The 17,218-nt window shown below is 38.1% G+C and overlaps 1 protein-coding gene across 3 annotated transcripts; it reads right to left on the bottom strand.

The window, feature by feature from the left end:
- Positions 1-142: 142 nt before the first annotated feature.
- ANGPTL5 (angiopoietin like 5) lies at positions 143-17,151 on the bottom strand. Of its 3 annotated transcripts, NM_001197236.2 has the most exons (8): positions 14,309-14,438; positions 12,300-12,447; positions 11,311-11,414; positions 10,694-10,787; positions 9,050-9,150; positions 3,060-3,180; positions 1,776-1,961; positions 143-1,414 (listed from the first exon to the last, which is right to left on the bottom strand). In NM_001197236.2, the coding sequence occupies exons 1-8, from the start codon at positions 14,405-14,407 to the stop codon at positions 1,095-1,097; spliced, it is 1,173 nt and encodes a 390-aa protein (NP_001184165.1). In that variant the 5' UTR covers positions 14,408-14,438; the 3' UTR covers positions 143-1,094. The 3 variants fall into 3 exon arrangements, with proteins under 3 accessions (NP_001184165.1, XP_046799353.1, XP_046799346.1); XM_046943397.1 differs by lacking the exons at positions 12,300-12,447; positions 14,309-14,438 and adding an exon at positions 17,033-17,151; XM_046943390.1 differs by lacking the exon at positions 12,300-12,447 and having other exon boundaries at positions 14,309-14,474.
- Positions 17,152-17,218: the final 67 nt, after the last annotated feature.

Genomic DNA, 17,218 nt, shown 5'->3' with positions numbered 1-17,218 from the left:
AATAACATAGAGTTTTTAACTGATTCAGTGCCACATACTGCTACAGACCTCATCCACTGAAATAGAAGCAAATACGAGAAATACCATGCCAGTTGCTAAAGAATGGATGGTAGGTTCCACAAACGCTGCTGTACTGACAATATTCACGTGCTTTTTATATTACTTCATTTTTATTGACAGTAATTCAAACACTTAACACTGCATAGTTTAAAATGTAATTATACAACTCCAATCTTTTGTTCATTATTATAAGAACATTCACAAAGTGAATAACAGTAAGAATGAAAAAGATAATTTCATGCCCATACATCCAAAAATCAAAACTCCAAAGATATGTTATTCATTTTCTTTGAAAAAAATGTATTCATTTTTAGTGAATTATGGACATGACAAATCTTAACCTGAATATGAAATATATTGACTATGAAATAGAATTAAATAGAAAATAGACCATAGCTCTTGCATATTGCAATCTGCCTTACTTGTCTAAAAAACAATCCCTGAGAATATACAATACTCAGGGTCTATACAGTACTCCCAGGGCATCATTTTTTATACAAGTAAGCTATTACAAGTTTTACAAGGACCTTACACATGTGCTGACATAAGTTAATATTATCTCGCCTGATAAGGAATACATTAAAAAAAGCTGGTTCTGGAAAATTAACATGAAGAAAAACATGAAAAATATATCAGTCATTGCAAGAATGACTGATATATTACTTTCTTAAAAGAAAATTTCCTGCAATTTCTTGGCAGTTTAGATATGCAGAGACCATAGAAGAAATACATTCAAAAGTCAGCATTTCTATTTTTATAACTTTTCCACTGGATCTGTGATTACATATGAGGCAGCTAAATAAAAACTTGCAAACACTGAGCTTCATTGTTTATCTGGAAATCCTTTCCTTAGGACCTTCTTACTCAAGTGGGACCACTGCAAATGCTGGTATTTCATAATAAAAATGAGTAACTGTATTATGGAAATATTTAATAAAGTTTTAAGACTGAACTGTTTAAATGAAAATGTTAATGTTGTATTGATACATTATGCCACATAACAGCAAGAATAGATATATTTCTATTTTCAAAGGTTAATGGAAATATGGATCATAGTTCCTCCGAATCTTCATTGAGACTGATTTAATTTTTACTGGCTTATTGTTCACTGTCCATGTATCCCAGTGAATCCCAGTTGCAAGAAATCTACCTGTGTAACGATGAATACCATTAAGATTTGCAAGGCCACACTGGTTGAACCACCATCCAGTGTTATCACTGAAGTTACTGCAGCTCTTTACAGGCTGTTCTTTAATAGTGCACACTGGCCTACATCCATCATTGTCGACATCAAATGTGCTGAAAGGCATTGAATTCTGATTATCTTCTTTTCTGTATCCTCTGAATGCATCACCTAATTATAGGAGATGAAATAGAATGATGATAAAGGAGTTACTTATGAGAAATAGAATATTATTTGCAAACATTTCCTCTGGAATTATTACAAAAATGGATTTCTTCAAAAGCAGTTCAGGGCAGCACTGCACTGGTACGTGTTGAAGACATAGGAAAGAAAAAGTACCAAATGCTCAGAAGTATGGAGGAAATGATGGAACATCTTTATCTTCTTGTTGCTTTCGTGCTTTTAGTATTGCTAACTATGAAGGTAAAGACTTCTGTCCACAAAGACACTTACCCCAAGTATTACTCTTTTGAATACACTAAAAAAAAGGAGAGTTTGTATCTTTAAACACATTAAGAAAGGAAGTGCTTACCTGCGTTTCCTGAATAACGTCCCAAATGAATTTTAAAAGAACATGCTTCATCCTCTATCCAAAACGCATCATACGATGCGTAGGCATGCTTGTCATTTTCTGATTCCAAATCCACATAGAGACTGAAAGTGGTTGCTTTCTGGTTTACTATATAAAAAATCTTCCTTAATCCAATCCAAAATTCCCCTAAAGCAAAAATACAATGTACATTCAATAAACATCTAGAAACAGGAAGTATAATGTTTTCTAGTTTTCCTACTTTCCTTCCTGACCTAAGTGTAATAAAAATATCTGATAGGCATATATTCCTTTGAAAGACCAACGGAGGTACAAAGTCATCTCCTTACTTCACTGTGAAAATCCATGGAAAGAACCCACGTGTGCACCATCTTTTTTCTTTATGACATTTTCAGAAAATTTTACACATGATAATTTTCAAGTGTTCGTCTTTAACATACTTTGTAAGGCCACAAAATCGAGGTGTGCTGAATATCCACTTAACTAACCAGAATTCAGTGGTGTTCCTAAAGACTATACTGAGAAATGACAAAGGTCAGTATTATGTGAAATGCAACAAAATACAACAAACATCAAATCTAATTGTAAAGATTTGCTTCCTCACATTTTTTTCCATGAAATATTGCCCCATATGACCTGCAGTTGCTTGTAAATTTGGACAGTTAGAGTTATATTTCTATTCCAGATAAACAACTGAAAAAGCAGCTGCTGCTTTTAGACTTGATGGATTAAAGTTGACAGTAAAAAAAATAATACCACTGTTGTATTGGTGTTAGCTACTGAAATATTCCCATTATCTTTCTAACCGCTCCCGATGCTGAAATATTACTGACTGTTCTTTGCTTCAGGGAAATATTTTGCAAGCATGACTAAAACTAACTCAGTCTTTCTTAAATCTCAGCAAACGTACAAACAAATAATAATAACAATAACAAGCAAACAAACAAACAAAAAAGCCACAGAGAAATACAACTTATACGTAGGTTCAGGAATAAAATATTGCATTGTATTAAGCTCCTCTTGCGAGACTTAAGGATGAGCAATGGTGAAGGACTCCAGTAGGGTGATGTCCACTGTTGAGAAGGTTAGACAATAGTTTTGGGGAAGCAACAAAGTATCTGAGTATTAAACAAAATACTTTTTAAGAAACAAGAACTTCACTCTGCATGCTACTAAAACTGCAATACAACTTAGTGGGAATGTAGCTCTCAAAAATACGGCAGGAACACCGGGTCCAAAGCGCTTAAGAGTATTCAAAACTCATACCAGAAAGATCACCAAATCCATCCAGATACTCAGACCAAGTTCTCTGAAATGTAATGATTCCATCAGTTCTTTTCTGAAGCACAGTCCATCCACCTCCTTGAAAATCCATGTCACATAATACCTAAAATAGACATAAGTATGATTAAGCACTCTTGATGCATCTGATTAAGCACATCTTGATGTATAATGAAGGAAATAACTTTTTAAATGAAATAAATGTGGACTGTTAGGTTCTTGCCAAACAATGTACCCTTCCAGCATTCTAACAAAAAGCTCAGAGAAAATTAAGCAAACAAGCTGCAGTATTTTCTTTTATGTTCTATGGAGACTGCTTAATTTGGAGACTACCTCAAACAGTATAAGCTGTCGTGTGCAAATGCCTCTTCACATTAAATATAAAAAAATGCCCTTTGCAAAATTTTACTTTGTTTTAATAATAGCATGAAGTGGAAGCAATGTGGGATAGCGTGTGTTAATCCTGCAAGAAACACAGATAGGGGGCACTAATAGCAAATATGCGTTTATTTCAGCAAAGCAAAGAGTCAAAACTTCTTCTGTGTTCTCTTCCACCATCATACGCTCTCTCCCAGAAATACTGTTTGTGATACTGAGAAATGCAGAGCATTTAATAAAGGTGAGGGAATGGAAGAAGTGATAGTGATAACATAGTATACAATAATTTATGCTGGAGCAGTGGAAAACTTCACATAAAAGGGGCCCTCAATCCAGGGAAGTCTCAGTACGAACACTTAGCAGCCTGAAACTGAGCAGTCCCACTGAATACATAGGGTCAGCTCTCAGATTCTTTGCTTTATAAGACCACTAAAATTTGTGCCCACTGCTATGTCAAATGACAACAGTTCGACTGCTCTCTGCTCTCCTATAGAGTATCACATTGCATGGCACATTTTCTCCTCAGCCCATTTAACATTAGACACATAACTGACCACCCTAAGTTGGGCATCAAATTGTCCTTGTCTGCTTTGTAATCCCCCTCATAGAGAGAAATGTGCACTCACAGTGTGGATCTGGAAAAGTAAGATCTAAATCACCCTCTGCAGATGTTACCTGCACTGTTTGCAAAAAAAAAAAAAAAAAAAAAAAAAGGGCCCTCAGACCCTTGGCTGCATTCTTGGGATATCAGTTAAGTGTCTAAAATTAAATGGAATGCATCCAGGCCACTCTGGGTATCTGCAGTGCCACTGCTTGACCAGCTGTAACACAAATTAGAAATTCTTGGCATCCTGATGTAGAAAGGTGTGCATTACACATTTAGACACTGTAATCACCCAAGCAGCAGTCTGAGTTTTACATGTTGCTCCTCCATTGGATGTACAACTCTGATACTTTTGACAAAACCAAAGATTTTTTCCATGGAGAAATACCTTGACCTCATACTAAGAACTTCTGTGACATAACATCTTCTCTATGAAGCACAGGAAGCAGCAGTACAGAGCTTCAGCGTGATCTAATTAATACAGCTCGGAAATTTTTGATCCTCATTACATGAGGGTGCCTTTGGATGCCTTGAGCAATTCTTACAACCCAAACACTGAAGGAATCACAGTAAGGGTCATGTGCATGCAAGTGCATCTGGAAAACGATGGGCTTTTCTCCCTGGAGAGTCACATGTTTATTTCAGTCACCCAAGGAGAGTGGAACTGGAATGAAAAGAAATACCCGTGACTCCAAAATGGGCATTTAGATACAAATATCTAACATGCATTACAAATAATCCTACTGACTCAGTCACCATCTTGAAATGATGGCTTGCTTTGCTACTGACTATGAGCCAGGAATACAAAGAGGAGCCCACTCAGTCACAACATCAAGCTCTGAGCCAGTGGGAGTGGTGATAGTATGCAGAAGAATAAGAGTTGGACCTACATGGGAGGTCATCAGTATGTTACTTACATATGGCACCAAACATACACCAGCTAAGTAGGAATATGAAATAGGTACACAAAAACAGTCACTGCTATATTTTTTTTAATTTTTTATATGCTGTAAATGATGCAGTGATTTCCTTTCTTAAAGCCTTGCGATCCACTTTACAACTTGCTCTATGTCTCATATTGTGCAAGGTACCAGGGGCGTGACTGTTAAATTAAATGAGCATGACGGGGCTTCTACTGAGTATTTTTCCATCTTTGGTGTGTATAGGAACTATATTCCAAACAGCCATTCAGTTTCTCCAACCCATTGGTCTGAACGTACTCATCAAAAAATGTATCAGAAAGTGAGCTCTGTTTTTAATTGCCTCATGGTGAAATGCTCACACAAACACCCATTTAGGACTAATTTTCTGAGACGACAACAACCTGAAGCTTGTGCTGAAACTGGATGTGCTCAGAGCTCCTGGAATCTAGTTTTGAATCAGTTCAAATTAACTATCCAAAATCTAAGCTCACTTTTGAAAATATGAAGATTCAAACACGAAGACATGAGAACATGAGAGATTTTTAAAATAGTTTTCTTCATTTATCTGATATCTTTATGCAAATCATTCTAGAGACATTTTGTTATAGTTTCAGATACATTTAAGGGGCAGCTAATTCTTTCATTGATGAAAAGGTCCTCCTTTAAATGAGTTGTTCATATGGCTTTGTTTTCTGTTTTTAATTCTCTTACTATGATTTTCTGCCTTTTTCTAATTTTGTTTTATTTTGCTCGTCTTCAAACTTTTCCAAACTCTTGGCTATCAGCCTCTTGAATGCATTTCAATTTATTTTAATGTCTTGATTTATTTTTGTTCATCCATCATTTCTGTGGTACTTCTTTTACACTTCAACACATGGAAAAAATTGCATTAAACACTTTTCCTTAAAATAACGTTCTGGAGGGAACACACATCCTTTAGATATTTTTCCCTGAGTGCTTTTTGGCACTATCTTTTCATTTCTGCATAAAATCTACCAGACAAGAAACGAGACAGTCATTCCAGGAGCGCAGAGATTTCGCATTATTTATTGTTACCTTGTGGTTTAAATCAAATTATTACAGCTTTTACTTTTGTTTCTTGTTCTCCTTAAGGAACATTTCCATTCACATAACTGATTCTTGGTTCTTTTGGACACTGGCAGTAATTTCAAATGTGGACAAGTGCCAAAAATACTTCTAAAGTTAAAGGAGATTTACCATTTTACATTTTCTCACATAGATAAAGTCATACCATCTCTAGTAAAAGTAATTTGGGTGAGATATGAATATTTCCTCAATGGGATCCTCCTCAATCCAAGAGAAATTCTGAAACAAACACTTTTGTGCTATAGTTCAGCTGGGAGTGAAGCAGACAGCATTTTCTTCATACTATACATATGAGCTCTCTGTGAAAAATTCTATCTGTCTTTGCCTTTCTTTTACCTGGAAAGAATGTGATGATGAGTTACAGATTTTTTCCCTGAACTCACAGCATTGTGCAGAAAGAACAACAGCATTTTCGATCAGGAGTCTGCAGAACCAGAATCTATTTTTACTTTTGAAATCCTGGCATACTTCTGAAGCCTTTTCATAACAATACTGAGCAATTTTTTTCATAGCATTTTATAAGGTTCCAATTGGCCAGAGATAAAGGGATTCACTCTTCTTTTGCTATATATAAAGGAGGACTTTAAAAGTATTCATTATATTTTGCTATTTACGTTCTGGCTAAAACTCTACATTTTTTTTCCTCCAAAAAGTAATAACCCCAGCATGTACTGCAAAATAAAAGGTTTGTCAGCACCATATCCATCTTCACCCTTATCAGTCAGTGCCATATCTGTTTTCTTCTTAAGGAAGTCCTTATGGACAGACTGCAATGGAAATAAACATACTAAAAAAGGTTTCCTAATGTTTTTGTGGATCTGGTGACAGAAAACATGACTGCTGTACTTCACAGGATCCATCTACAGGTTCTGAAGTAACTGGTGGATGAAGTTGCCAAGCCACTATACGTCATATTAGAAAGGTCATGGTGGTGAAGTCCCCACTGAATGGAAAAGGGGAAACATAACCCCCATTAACAAGAAAGGAAAAAAAAGAAGATTCAGGGAGCTACAGGCCAGTCAGTCTCACCTCTGTGCCTGGCAAGATCATGGAGCAGATCTTCCTGAAGGCCCGACTAAGGCACACGGAAAATAAAGATGAGGTGATTGGTGGTAACCAGCACACCTTCCCCAAGGACAAGTCATGCCTGACAAACTTGGTGCCCTTTTATGATGGAGTTACAGCATCAGTGGAGAAAGGAAAAGCAACTGATGCCATCTACCTGGACTTGTGCAAAGTATTTAACAGCATCCTTCATGACATCCTGGTTGCCAAATTAGAGAAAAATGGATTTGGTGGATGGACCACTCACTGCATAAAGAATTGGCTGGATGGACACACTCAGAGAGTTGTGGTCAACAACTCAGAGTCCAAATGGAGACCAGTGACAAGTGGCATTCCTCAGGGATCAGTGCTGGGACCGGTGTTACTTAGCATCTTTGTAGGCAATGTGGACAGTGGGATTGAGTGCACCCTCAACAAGTTTGGAGATGACACCAATCTGAGTGGTGCAGTTGACATTCTAGAGGGAAGAGATGCCATCCAGAGAGATCTGGACAAGGCTTTAGAGGTGGGCCCATGCCAACCTCATGAAGTTCAACAAGGCCAAGTGCAAGGTCCTGCACCTGGGTCAGGGCAATCCCAAGGACAGATGCAGGTTGGGCAGAGAATGGCTTGAGAGCACCCCTGAGGAGAAGGATTTGGGGGTGTCAGTTGATGAAAGACACAACATGAGCTGGCAATGTGTGCTTGCAGCCCAGAAGACAACTGTATCCTGGGTTGAATCGAGAGAAGCATGACCAGCAGGGCAAGGTCAGGGAGATGATTCTGCCCCTATACTCTGCACTCATGAGACCCCACCTGGAATACTGTGTCCAGTACTGGAGCCCTCCACACAAGAAGGGCATGGAGCTCCAATGGAGCAGGTCCAGAGGAGGGCTACAAAGATGATCAGAGGGGTGGAGCACTTCCCCTACAGGGACAGGTTCAGAGAGCTGGGGCTCCTCAGCCTGGAGAAGATAAAGCTCTGAGGGGACCTTATAGTGGCCTTCCAGTACCTGAAGGAGACCTTCAGGAAAGCTGGGGAGGAACTTTTTAAAAGAGCACGTAGAGACAGGACAAGGGGAAATGGCTTTAAGTTGGAAGAGGATAAATTTAGGCTAGATATTAGCAAGAAATTCTACTGTGAGGGTGGTAAGATAGGTTGCCCAGAGAAGTTGTGTATGTCCCCTCCCTGGAAGCATTCAAGGCCAGGCTGGATGGTGCTTTGAGCAACCTGGTGTAGAGGGAGGCCAGGTTTGGGTTGCCTTCCAACTCAAACCATTCTATGATTCTTTGATAACTAATTTCATTCTTTCTTTTTTTTTTTTTCTTTTTAAATCTTAACTGCATATGTCCCACTGACAGAATAAGAATAAGAAGGTTTAGATGCTCTGTGCCCTACAGCTGAGTAGTAATGGCACTCAGACAAAAGCTAAGCACTTATTCCTCAAATAGATGTACATCTGCACCTCCATTTAGATGCCCAGGAAAATCACGGTTCAATCTATGGTTACCAGCAGCATCACCTCTCAAGAGAAGGCAACCCTTTAAGCTTCCCCAGCAGAATAATTTAGAAACCAAATAGATCAGCCTTTTGTCTCTTCAGTTTCCATCTCTAACACAGAAGAGAACAGAAGTTTTCAGTGACCAAAAGCAGGGCTGGAGAGTGTCTTCAGTTTTCCTCTTTGGTACATTTTTCACTACAGATGAAAACTGATGATGAGATATTATATCAGAACTTAAATTTCAATGTAGAAACTGATTTTTTTCTTCAAAACTGTAGCAAAGGCAAGCACATTTGGATGATTTAACACACTTCTTATTCATTGGTTGGAAAACTGTCATGAAAGACATATTATTGAATTATTCTAAGTGGATATTCTCAAGCAAATTTCAACTATCATGAGAGAGAAATTTATTACCTCAAAAGCATAATTTGATCCTTCTGGATGGATAATGTACAGACCACTTGGAGTTTTTGAAACTGAACCAATGGTATCTTTAATATCAGTGCAATCCAACCCTGGAGAATAAAGTATTTGATGAAGGTTATTAACACAACATGTTTTTTTTTTTTAAAAAAAAGAGCACAAATACAGCTTAAGTGGAGAAATACAAATTTTGTTGGGAACTTATGAATGATCTCAAATAGAATTTCTTGTTGTGCAAATTTAAAATATGAATTTTCAGGAATTCACCATATATACCCTCACCCTGGGGGAACTGGAACTAGATGACCTTAAGGCCCTTTCAACCCAAACCATTCTATGATTCTATGGAATGATAATTCTCTGAGATCTGTTAAGCTTGGAAAGAAGAATAAATTGCATCTTGTTGAGAAAGTTCATTCTAATTTTAACTGATATGTTACAGAAAGTAAAGATTATATGATGGTTGCTCCAAAACTAATGCCTCCTGTTTTATTCTGTTGGCACACAACATCAAAGGCAGATGCTGGTGTTATGGCAGTAGAGGTTGAACCTTCCCACCAGTATTCCATTCCATCTTGTTGCTGTGCGGCAGATGGCAGCAAAGTAGCAGTCTAACAAATACTTTCTGGCATGGAAGTGCATATGAAGTAAAGGTGTGAAATTGAATTCCTCTGTGTGGAAAGAAATGGCACCCATTGACATTCACCGATGCTTGCCGAACATTCATGGAAAGCAAATGGTGGATGTAAGCATAGTGAAGTGGTGTGTGGAGCATTTCAGCAGCGGTGACAATGATGTGTTCCAGACAGCCACGCACAGCTTTCACACCATGAAATGAAGAGTGTCTTGATCAGCTCATCCGCATGAGTTGGCTGATGGTGACTATGTTGAAAAATAGTGTTTTATAGCTAAGAATTTACTCTATCAAATAGTGTCACTGTGCCCTTTGTATCTGCTGTAGTTTTCATAGGAAGCATTACTTTCAGAGCAGCCTACATATACCCAGGTCTTATTTCATAGATTTTTTTTGTTAACATTTGTACAGAGTAAAAACACATATTACCCAGGGAAGGATGTCTTCTTCCTGCAAATGTTTGTATTTGTGCTCATAAAAGCCTTTAAATCATTATATACGAATATATATAAAGCCTTTTGCCTAGTGTTAAGCTAAGTGTGTGTTAGACTCAAGTTTCTAAGGCTGGTAAGACTGATAATGTTTCCTGTAGCTGGGTTGGGAACTGTAAAGAATATGAACTGTCCAGTGCACAAGTGACTTCTGTTTCAGGTTTTTTTTTTTTTTTAAGATACTGCAAACGTTGAGCATACTTTATTTAATTACAAAAGAAATTGCAATTTAGCTGCATTAAATCACTTAAGAACTAATGATTGTACTTAGTATTTTGCATAAATATCAACAAGATGCTATGCCCAAAATGATCTGCTTGCCAATTATTTAAACCAGCCCTTTCCAATGAGACTCTTAAATAGTTCAATAATTTTTCAGATTTTACGCGTGCATACTAGCACAGACTAAGTATTGTACACATTATAATTGCTTACCTGTAATTTGTTCTCTGTTAAGATACTCTCAAAGATAAAAAGAAAAAGCTCAAGATAAAATATGAAAATATTTACCATGAGATTGAACTGTTTTGTAAGGAAGTGGATCCAAATGCTTTCTTAAAACTTCTGCATTCAAAAGAAGAACTCTGTTCATGAGTTCATTCACCTGTAAGTTTAAATAAATATCTTAAAACAGGTTGCAGTGAAGTATTTTATATTCTAAGGATGGTCTTTTTGATTCCTAGTAAATGTAATCTGAAGGTCATTTTTGAAATATGTTAGTGATTTGTAACTTCATTATGTGAATGTCAATTTTTTTACTTTCTGCATCCAAAGTCACTTTCAGGCACAAACCCAATTAATTCAAGGAAAGTCCTTCAATTTGATTAAGGCTTTTTATCTGTATTGAGTGAGCATGGTGTTTATAAACTACTTCCAATTAATGATAATATGATACAACAGGGTTGCATACAGCCACTTGCCCTACGGCCATATGCACCAGGTGGTGCTAATTACTCCCTGGGCCTGACACTTTAGCCGGGGTACAAGACATCACTCCTGAAGTCAATGCATCAGAGTCTCTAATCCTAGTGTGCTAATGACAAAGTAAATAATTAATTTTCCTCAGTTAGACAATAATCATAGTGCTAAATAATAAATAAAAATATTTATGATAAAGAAAAAAGTACCTGATTAGAAAGGTAATCCAAGGAAGACTGTTGATCATCCATCATGTTTCTCACCAGTTTTTTTGTGCTTCTTGCATATTCAACAAGAGAGCTCTGCAAATTTCCTTTAAAAGAAATATGTTCATTCACCTTGTTAGCACAAACTTAGAAATAGTCTTGATCAAATAATGACACATCTATTTATGATATCTAAGTGAATATTGAAGGTGTTTAACCTTAGAGTATCTAAGGTACCTAAAAGTGAAAGCAAAGTACGGAGACCAAAGATTAAACCCAAAGGTGCTAAGAACTTCAGCCTCACAAATCATAAGATCTGATGAATTCCATCTTAACCTTCAGCTATTGGGATAAGCAGTTAATGGCTAACACAGAAATTTAAATACATCTGAACAAAAAGAATAGATATGTAAGGTTTCCCGCCATTCTGTGTTTTGTCTATTCACTGTCCTGTTTATTCAGGTTCCTTGTTTTGCCCTGATGTTAAAAATATAGAAACTAAACTTGCCATGTAATCACATTTTTTCTGAGGCTGGATAATATCAATTGCTGTTTAGTTTTTTTCAGGTGATGAACAGAGGATATGTCCTGCATATGTATGTACAAAAGGCAAGCTCAAGTACAGACTTGTTCCCACTTAATTTCGGATACTTAAGTACAATGTTTAAATAAGGAACAGACACTCAAACCTTTCTCTCTAACAGAGAGAGCTACAGATATTCAGAGGATAACACAGACAGGTGGGATGAGCTACTGCCTGGATTTGTCTGTCCCCAGAAGCAATTATAAAGAGAAAGTAGCATGATTAACTTCATTGTCCCAGCTGCACACAGCATCCCAAATCTGAACAGTGGGCAGCTCAGTCAAAGTCTGCCACATGTGCTCAAGAAGGTTAAAAAATAAATTAGCACAGCATAGCATAGCGTAGCAGAGGAATGCATAGCACAGCATGGCACAGCTTGTTGTTGAAAGTATTCTGTATGAATACATACTGCACATATACTGTTTTTCCCCTCGTAAAATTTTAGCTTGAACATCACATGGTACAAGGCATTGTTCTTTTTGTTTTGAAATATCTGCAGATTTATTTTTCTCTTCTGCCTTGAGTGGTTCCTCCACAGCTCCAACATTCCTTGTGCCCTGTTGTACCAAACAATGGAGGGGGAAATAAATTGATCACAAACATATGTTAAATTGCTCAGTCTGCCAAAATGAAGCTGATTAATCCATGGATCATCCTTTAAAACCTGTTTTCTTAAAAGCTTTATAGCAATACTTGACAGAGCTGAGGTCAAGGCTTGTTAGGCATCTTCTACTTAGCTATGTCTTGCAGGGGTGTCAGAAGTAGAGAATCACAGAATTACAGAAACATTTGAGCTGGAAGAGACCCTTAAAGGTCATCTAGTTCAACTTCCCTGCAATGAACAGGGACACCTACATCTCCATTAGGTTGCTCAGAACCCCATCCAGCCTGACCTCGAGTGTCATCCACCACATCTCTGGGCATATAACCTCTATAAATTTTTAAAATACACCAAAATTTCTGTTAAAATACTCTGTGAGTGATCTGCAGGCCAAAACTTGCAAATACTTGCATTTAAGAAGCTCGCATTTTAAGATTTGCCACACCCAACAGACATCTCAAATACCCACAGTTATTTTCCCTGGAAAGGAGAGGGATTTGGGATTTACCACATATTACAAAAACCCTTTCACTCTACAAAGTCTCCAAATTCAGAACTGATGGTTTGTTTGTGGAAACAATTCCCGAGGTTATGAAGCCAGGCACACAAGTAGTTTCAAACAGATGTGCAGACAAATCCAACATACAAAAAATATTTAAAATGTTCTTGTCGGGGAAAGTTTAAAGAGACACTATTCGCAGGGATACAATTATCTGAAGTAGTAACAATAAAAGCATCAGGAGAAGTAGTTTTGTACTACTACACCTGATAACGTTATTTCAAAATAATATTTTTGTATTTAAAATTTTTTCTTCCATGGTGCCATAAAATACGGGGCTGTCTCTGATTCATCACTTAAAGAAATGCCGAAATTATCCCTGAAAAATCTCATTGTAAGAAGGCTAAGAAACATGTTTTTATTTAAGTCTTTGTTTATTAATTAATTAATCTCAGCAAGGCACTGTAGCATGCTCATATACTGTACTTTCAGATGTAAAAAGGACCTTAGAAACTTAAAGATTCTAATTAAAAAGGAAGCTTAATTAGACTTGACCAAATTGACCACTTGCTCTCCTTTCCAGCTTCAGATTTCTCTTTCTGGTGTCGGCCCTACACTGACAGAGCTCTCAACGTTTTTTTCCTGATTTTTGCTTGTTAAAATTGAAAATAAGTATTACATTAAGCTGTTAACAGGGAGATTTAAAAAAGAAAAGGTTTCCGAATTATTAATTTGATTGCATTTTATGTCTAGAGAGGAATAAATGCTAGAGAATGAAAACATTGTTTCTTTGATATTGAAATGAGCAGAAAATAAAGGAAGAAAAGAACAGTAACAGTCATAAAAAGATCAATTGAAACATATAAACAGAACACTTGAAGCCAAGTGTTGTTCTGGGCTTTACCACAGCTACTCACCAGCTGCTCAATTAAGTGATATTAAGAAAATACTTTAATCAGTATTAATTCTTTTTTAAGGCAAAACGAAACAGGCAATTAAATCGGACCTCAGGAATTCATGTCACAGCTTGGACTGTGGCTACAACAGGAGTTACTGTGTCTTTGCAGAGATGCAGATGACAGTAAAGATACAGCTCAGCAACTGAACTGTGATAATAGATGTTAAAACAAAAATGTTTTCCTGTTGTACCGAATTTCTACAGTTCCAATGCACTCTCTTTTCTCTCTCTGAAAATACCTAATTCTCCCATATTTTCATACCTACCCTGAATAAAGCAGTCTATTTCTCTGTCACTTTTCTAAGAAATTATTCAGTTACATTCGTTACCTTATCTCAGCAAAGTAATTGAAAATCTTACCTTAGATGAACAAGGCTTGACATCACTTATAACAGTTTCTCCCCAGCCCAACAAAAGAACACTGAGAGAAATTAATGAAGTTACCCTAAAGCTGTTCATCTTTTACTTGCAGCAAAGCAAATGTTTTGACGGGTTTCACATTTCTGCGGAAAGAATTGTACACTATGAAGTCCTGAGCTAACTATTCGGGAATGTGTACGGCACAAAGAACAGCCAACACATCACTCCTTTAATGCCTGTGTTTAATAAAACACAGCTCTGTTGCACAGTAGATTTATATACTTGCACTGCTTGTCTCCTGAGAGCACTTCCTGCTCATTACCTGCACATGACACACCAAACATATCTTTGCATTGTGGCAAAAGCATGACAGTTTCTTACATGCTGATTTTGAGCACCGGTATTTGTATTTGGTAGTGAGTGATTTAGCCTCATTGAAAGAAAGAAAAGGTATCAATTTTCAACTTTTTAAAAGGCTTTTATCATAAAACTGAAGGTGTTTTCACTGGTGGGGTGGCAGAATGCTAAATTTGGCTGTGGAAGCAATTTTAGCTTATGTCCAAACCTCAGTTTGTACCACACCTCTGGGATATGTCATGTCTGAATTACTTTCAGAACAAACTCTTGAGTGTCACCTTAAACTAGTACAGCCAATGTCCTACATTGGTCTCAATGCTGTGTTCACTTCCGCCCCTGTCCAAAGCTGGCATACGCTGGAAATTGCCTTTACTACAGTAAGATTTAAAAGCAGTTGCAAGAGGGAGATGAATTCAGTATTAAATCCACATATTATTCCAGTTTTTTTAGTGCAATGCTTTGTTTCAAAGTAGCAGCTACAGGGCACTAAGTGCCCATAACTGGCCCCTTCCTCAGAAGAGCACATTCACATGGAAGCTCCCTGTGACATTTTTAAGAACTTGTGTTAGTCAGTATCTGATGGAATCAAATGTTTAATCTGTTCTGGAGTGCTTTGTAGCTTTCCAAGATAAGAATTCTGGAATGTTACTAGTGCATCAGTTGATGCTTTCTTACAAAAATGCAAGTTATGATCCATACTACAGTCCCACGGAGTTAAGGTGAAATGATTTCCATTGCTGACTATTTATGACACTGTGGAGGAACAAACGGTTTTCACTCCTCTTCCTATACACAGAAGTAGGAAGAGGTGGCAAATTTCAGGAAGGAATGGTTACAATGGGCAGAACCTTGGCTGAACTCCTCCCCTACACAGTTAAACTGAAGCTTGGAAGAAAGCTAAAGGGCATTAGCAGATTAATCCCCCCTGGAACAAGAAGGAAAGAAAAATGTGTTTCTGCAGCAGCATAGCTGTGCTCCAGCCTTCAAATCAGATTAGCAATAAACTCTGTCCCACAAAGATTTAAAAGCTGATCTTTATCCTTTACTGGAATATCAGACTCTAGCTCACATTAAAATTTATGAAACTTCTTCCAAATCAGCTGCCAGAGTGGGATCTTCCATTTTGTAACCACTTGAGACTGGGCTGTCTGCTGACCTAGAATAACCATACAGCTCTGCAGTACATGGTGCTCAGCTTATTCACCAAGAAAAGCAGCTAGTGACCTACAGGAGGCTACCGAGTCGGGCTATGAAGAAGAACAAGGAGGAAAAGGGTTTTTTTTTTTTTAAAAAAAAAAAAAAGAGAGAGAGAGAGAGAGAGAAAGAAAGATTTAAAAACTATTCTTAATACTGAATTTCAGAAGATAACTACAATTGAGTCACTTTGCTGGCTAAGGTCAAAATTTACAGTAAGCCTAAGAAGTTTAAATTCTTTCTAAGCATGACATAAGCTCAAATTTGGTAGCTGTTTTACAGCTATGATTTAGTCCCATTTGCATGACTCTGTTCTCAGTAAAGTCTTTTAAGGTATCCTTTACAGGCTGAGAGAGCTGGGGCTGTTCAGCCTAAAGAAGGTTCCAGGGAGACCTGAGGGCAGCCTTTCAGTATCTAAAGGGGGGCTGTAAGAAAGAAGGGGACAGACGCTTTATCAGCATCTCTTCTGATGGGACAAAGGGAAATGGTTTCGAACTAAGAGGGGAAATAATTAAGAGGGGAGAAGAAAGTTTTTTATGGTAATAGTGATCAGGCACTGGTTGACCAGAGGGATGTTGGATGCCCCATCCCTGGAAACATTTGAAGTCATGGATGGGACTCTGAGCACAGAACAGAGCTGTAGGTGTCACTGTTCATTGCAGGGGAGTTGGACTAGATGACCTTTAAACGTTTCTTCTAACTCAAACGATTCTATGTTCCTCAATGAAACACTGCATTTCTCAGACAGACTGGGGTCTTCAAAGTGTGAAAAGAACCTGAAGAGGCAGAGAAGTAACAACCAGCCTTCTGCCTGCAAAACCGAGAAGTTCAGCTTGGACAAAGCCATGAGTCTGGAGCTGTTCCTCTGAACTAGAGATGAAGGGCTTCCATTCTAGCATCTCAGCTGTGGATATAATAAATACTGAGCACATCTGACAATCGGAGCACCAGTGATCCTAGCTGTAAAATGCTAAGAGGAGCAGCTACTCGGTGAGCTTTTGGAAGTACGTGGAGGGGTGTCTGTGCAGAACAGCCTCTTACAAACGCAGAGCTGTGTTTCTGCCCCCCCGCTCACTGACACGGAACAGCTGCGCTCTGAAGAACTGGCAGCAGCTCAAACACAACAGCCCGGGAGCGTCAGGCCCGGAAAACGCCTCGGCTCGGACAGCTCACCGGGCGTGGCCGCGTCCCAAAGCGACACGCACAGCTCCGCCTGGACAATAAAACCACGCTGTTCCTCGTCTTAAGACGGCAGAACTTTGTGTATGCAGATTTAGCTGATCCAGTTATTCCACGCCTTCCCCGACGTCCCCCCAGCGCCGGCCGTGCCCCCGCGCGGCTCCGAAGCCCAACCGAGGC

Source organism: Gallus gallus, chromosome 1 (genome assembly GCF_016699485.2).
Source record: "Gallus gallus isolate bGalGal1 chromosome 1, bGalGal1.mat.broiler.GRCg7b, whole genome shotgun sequence".
In the NCBI taxonomy this organism is placed as follows: domain Eukaryota; kingdom Metazoa; phylum Chordata; class Aves; order Galliformes; family Phasianidae; genus Gallus; species Gallus gallus.
The sequence above is the reverse complement of the archived record's forward strand: the minus strand, read 5'-3'. Positions and strand labels throughout refer to the sequence as shown.

Excerpts from the sequence above, each read along its gene's own strand:
- ANGPTL5 (NM_001197236.2), bottom strand. The coding sequence starts at position 14,407 with ATGAACAGCTTTAGGGTAACTTCATTAATTTCTCTCAGTGTTCTTTTG. Across the intron at positions 9,151-10,693 it reads CAAAACAGTTCAATCTCATG|GGTTGGATTGCACTGATATT; the intron begins GTAAATATTTTC and ends TTTATTCTCCAG. Across the intron at positions 1,962-3,059 it reads TGGATTTGGTGATCTTTCTG|GGGAATTTTGGATTGGATTA; the intron begins GTATGAGTTTTG and ends TTTTTGCTTTAG.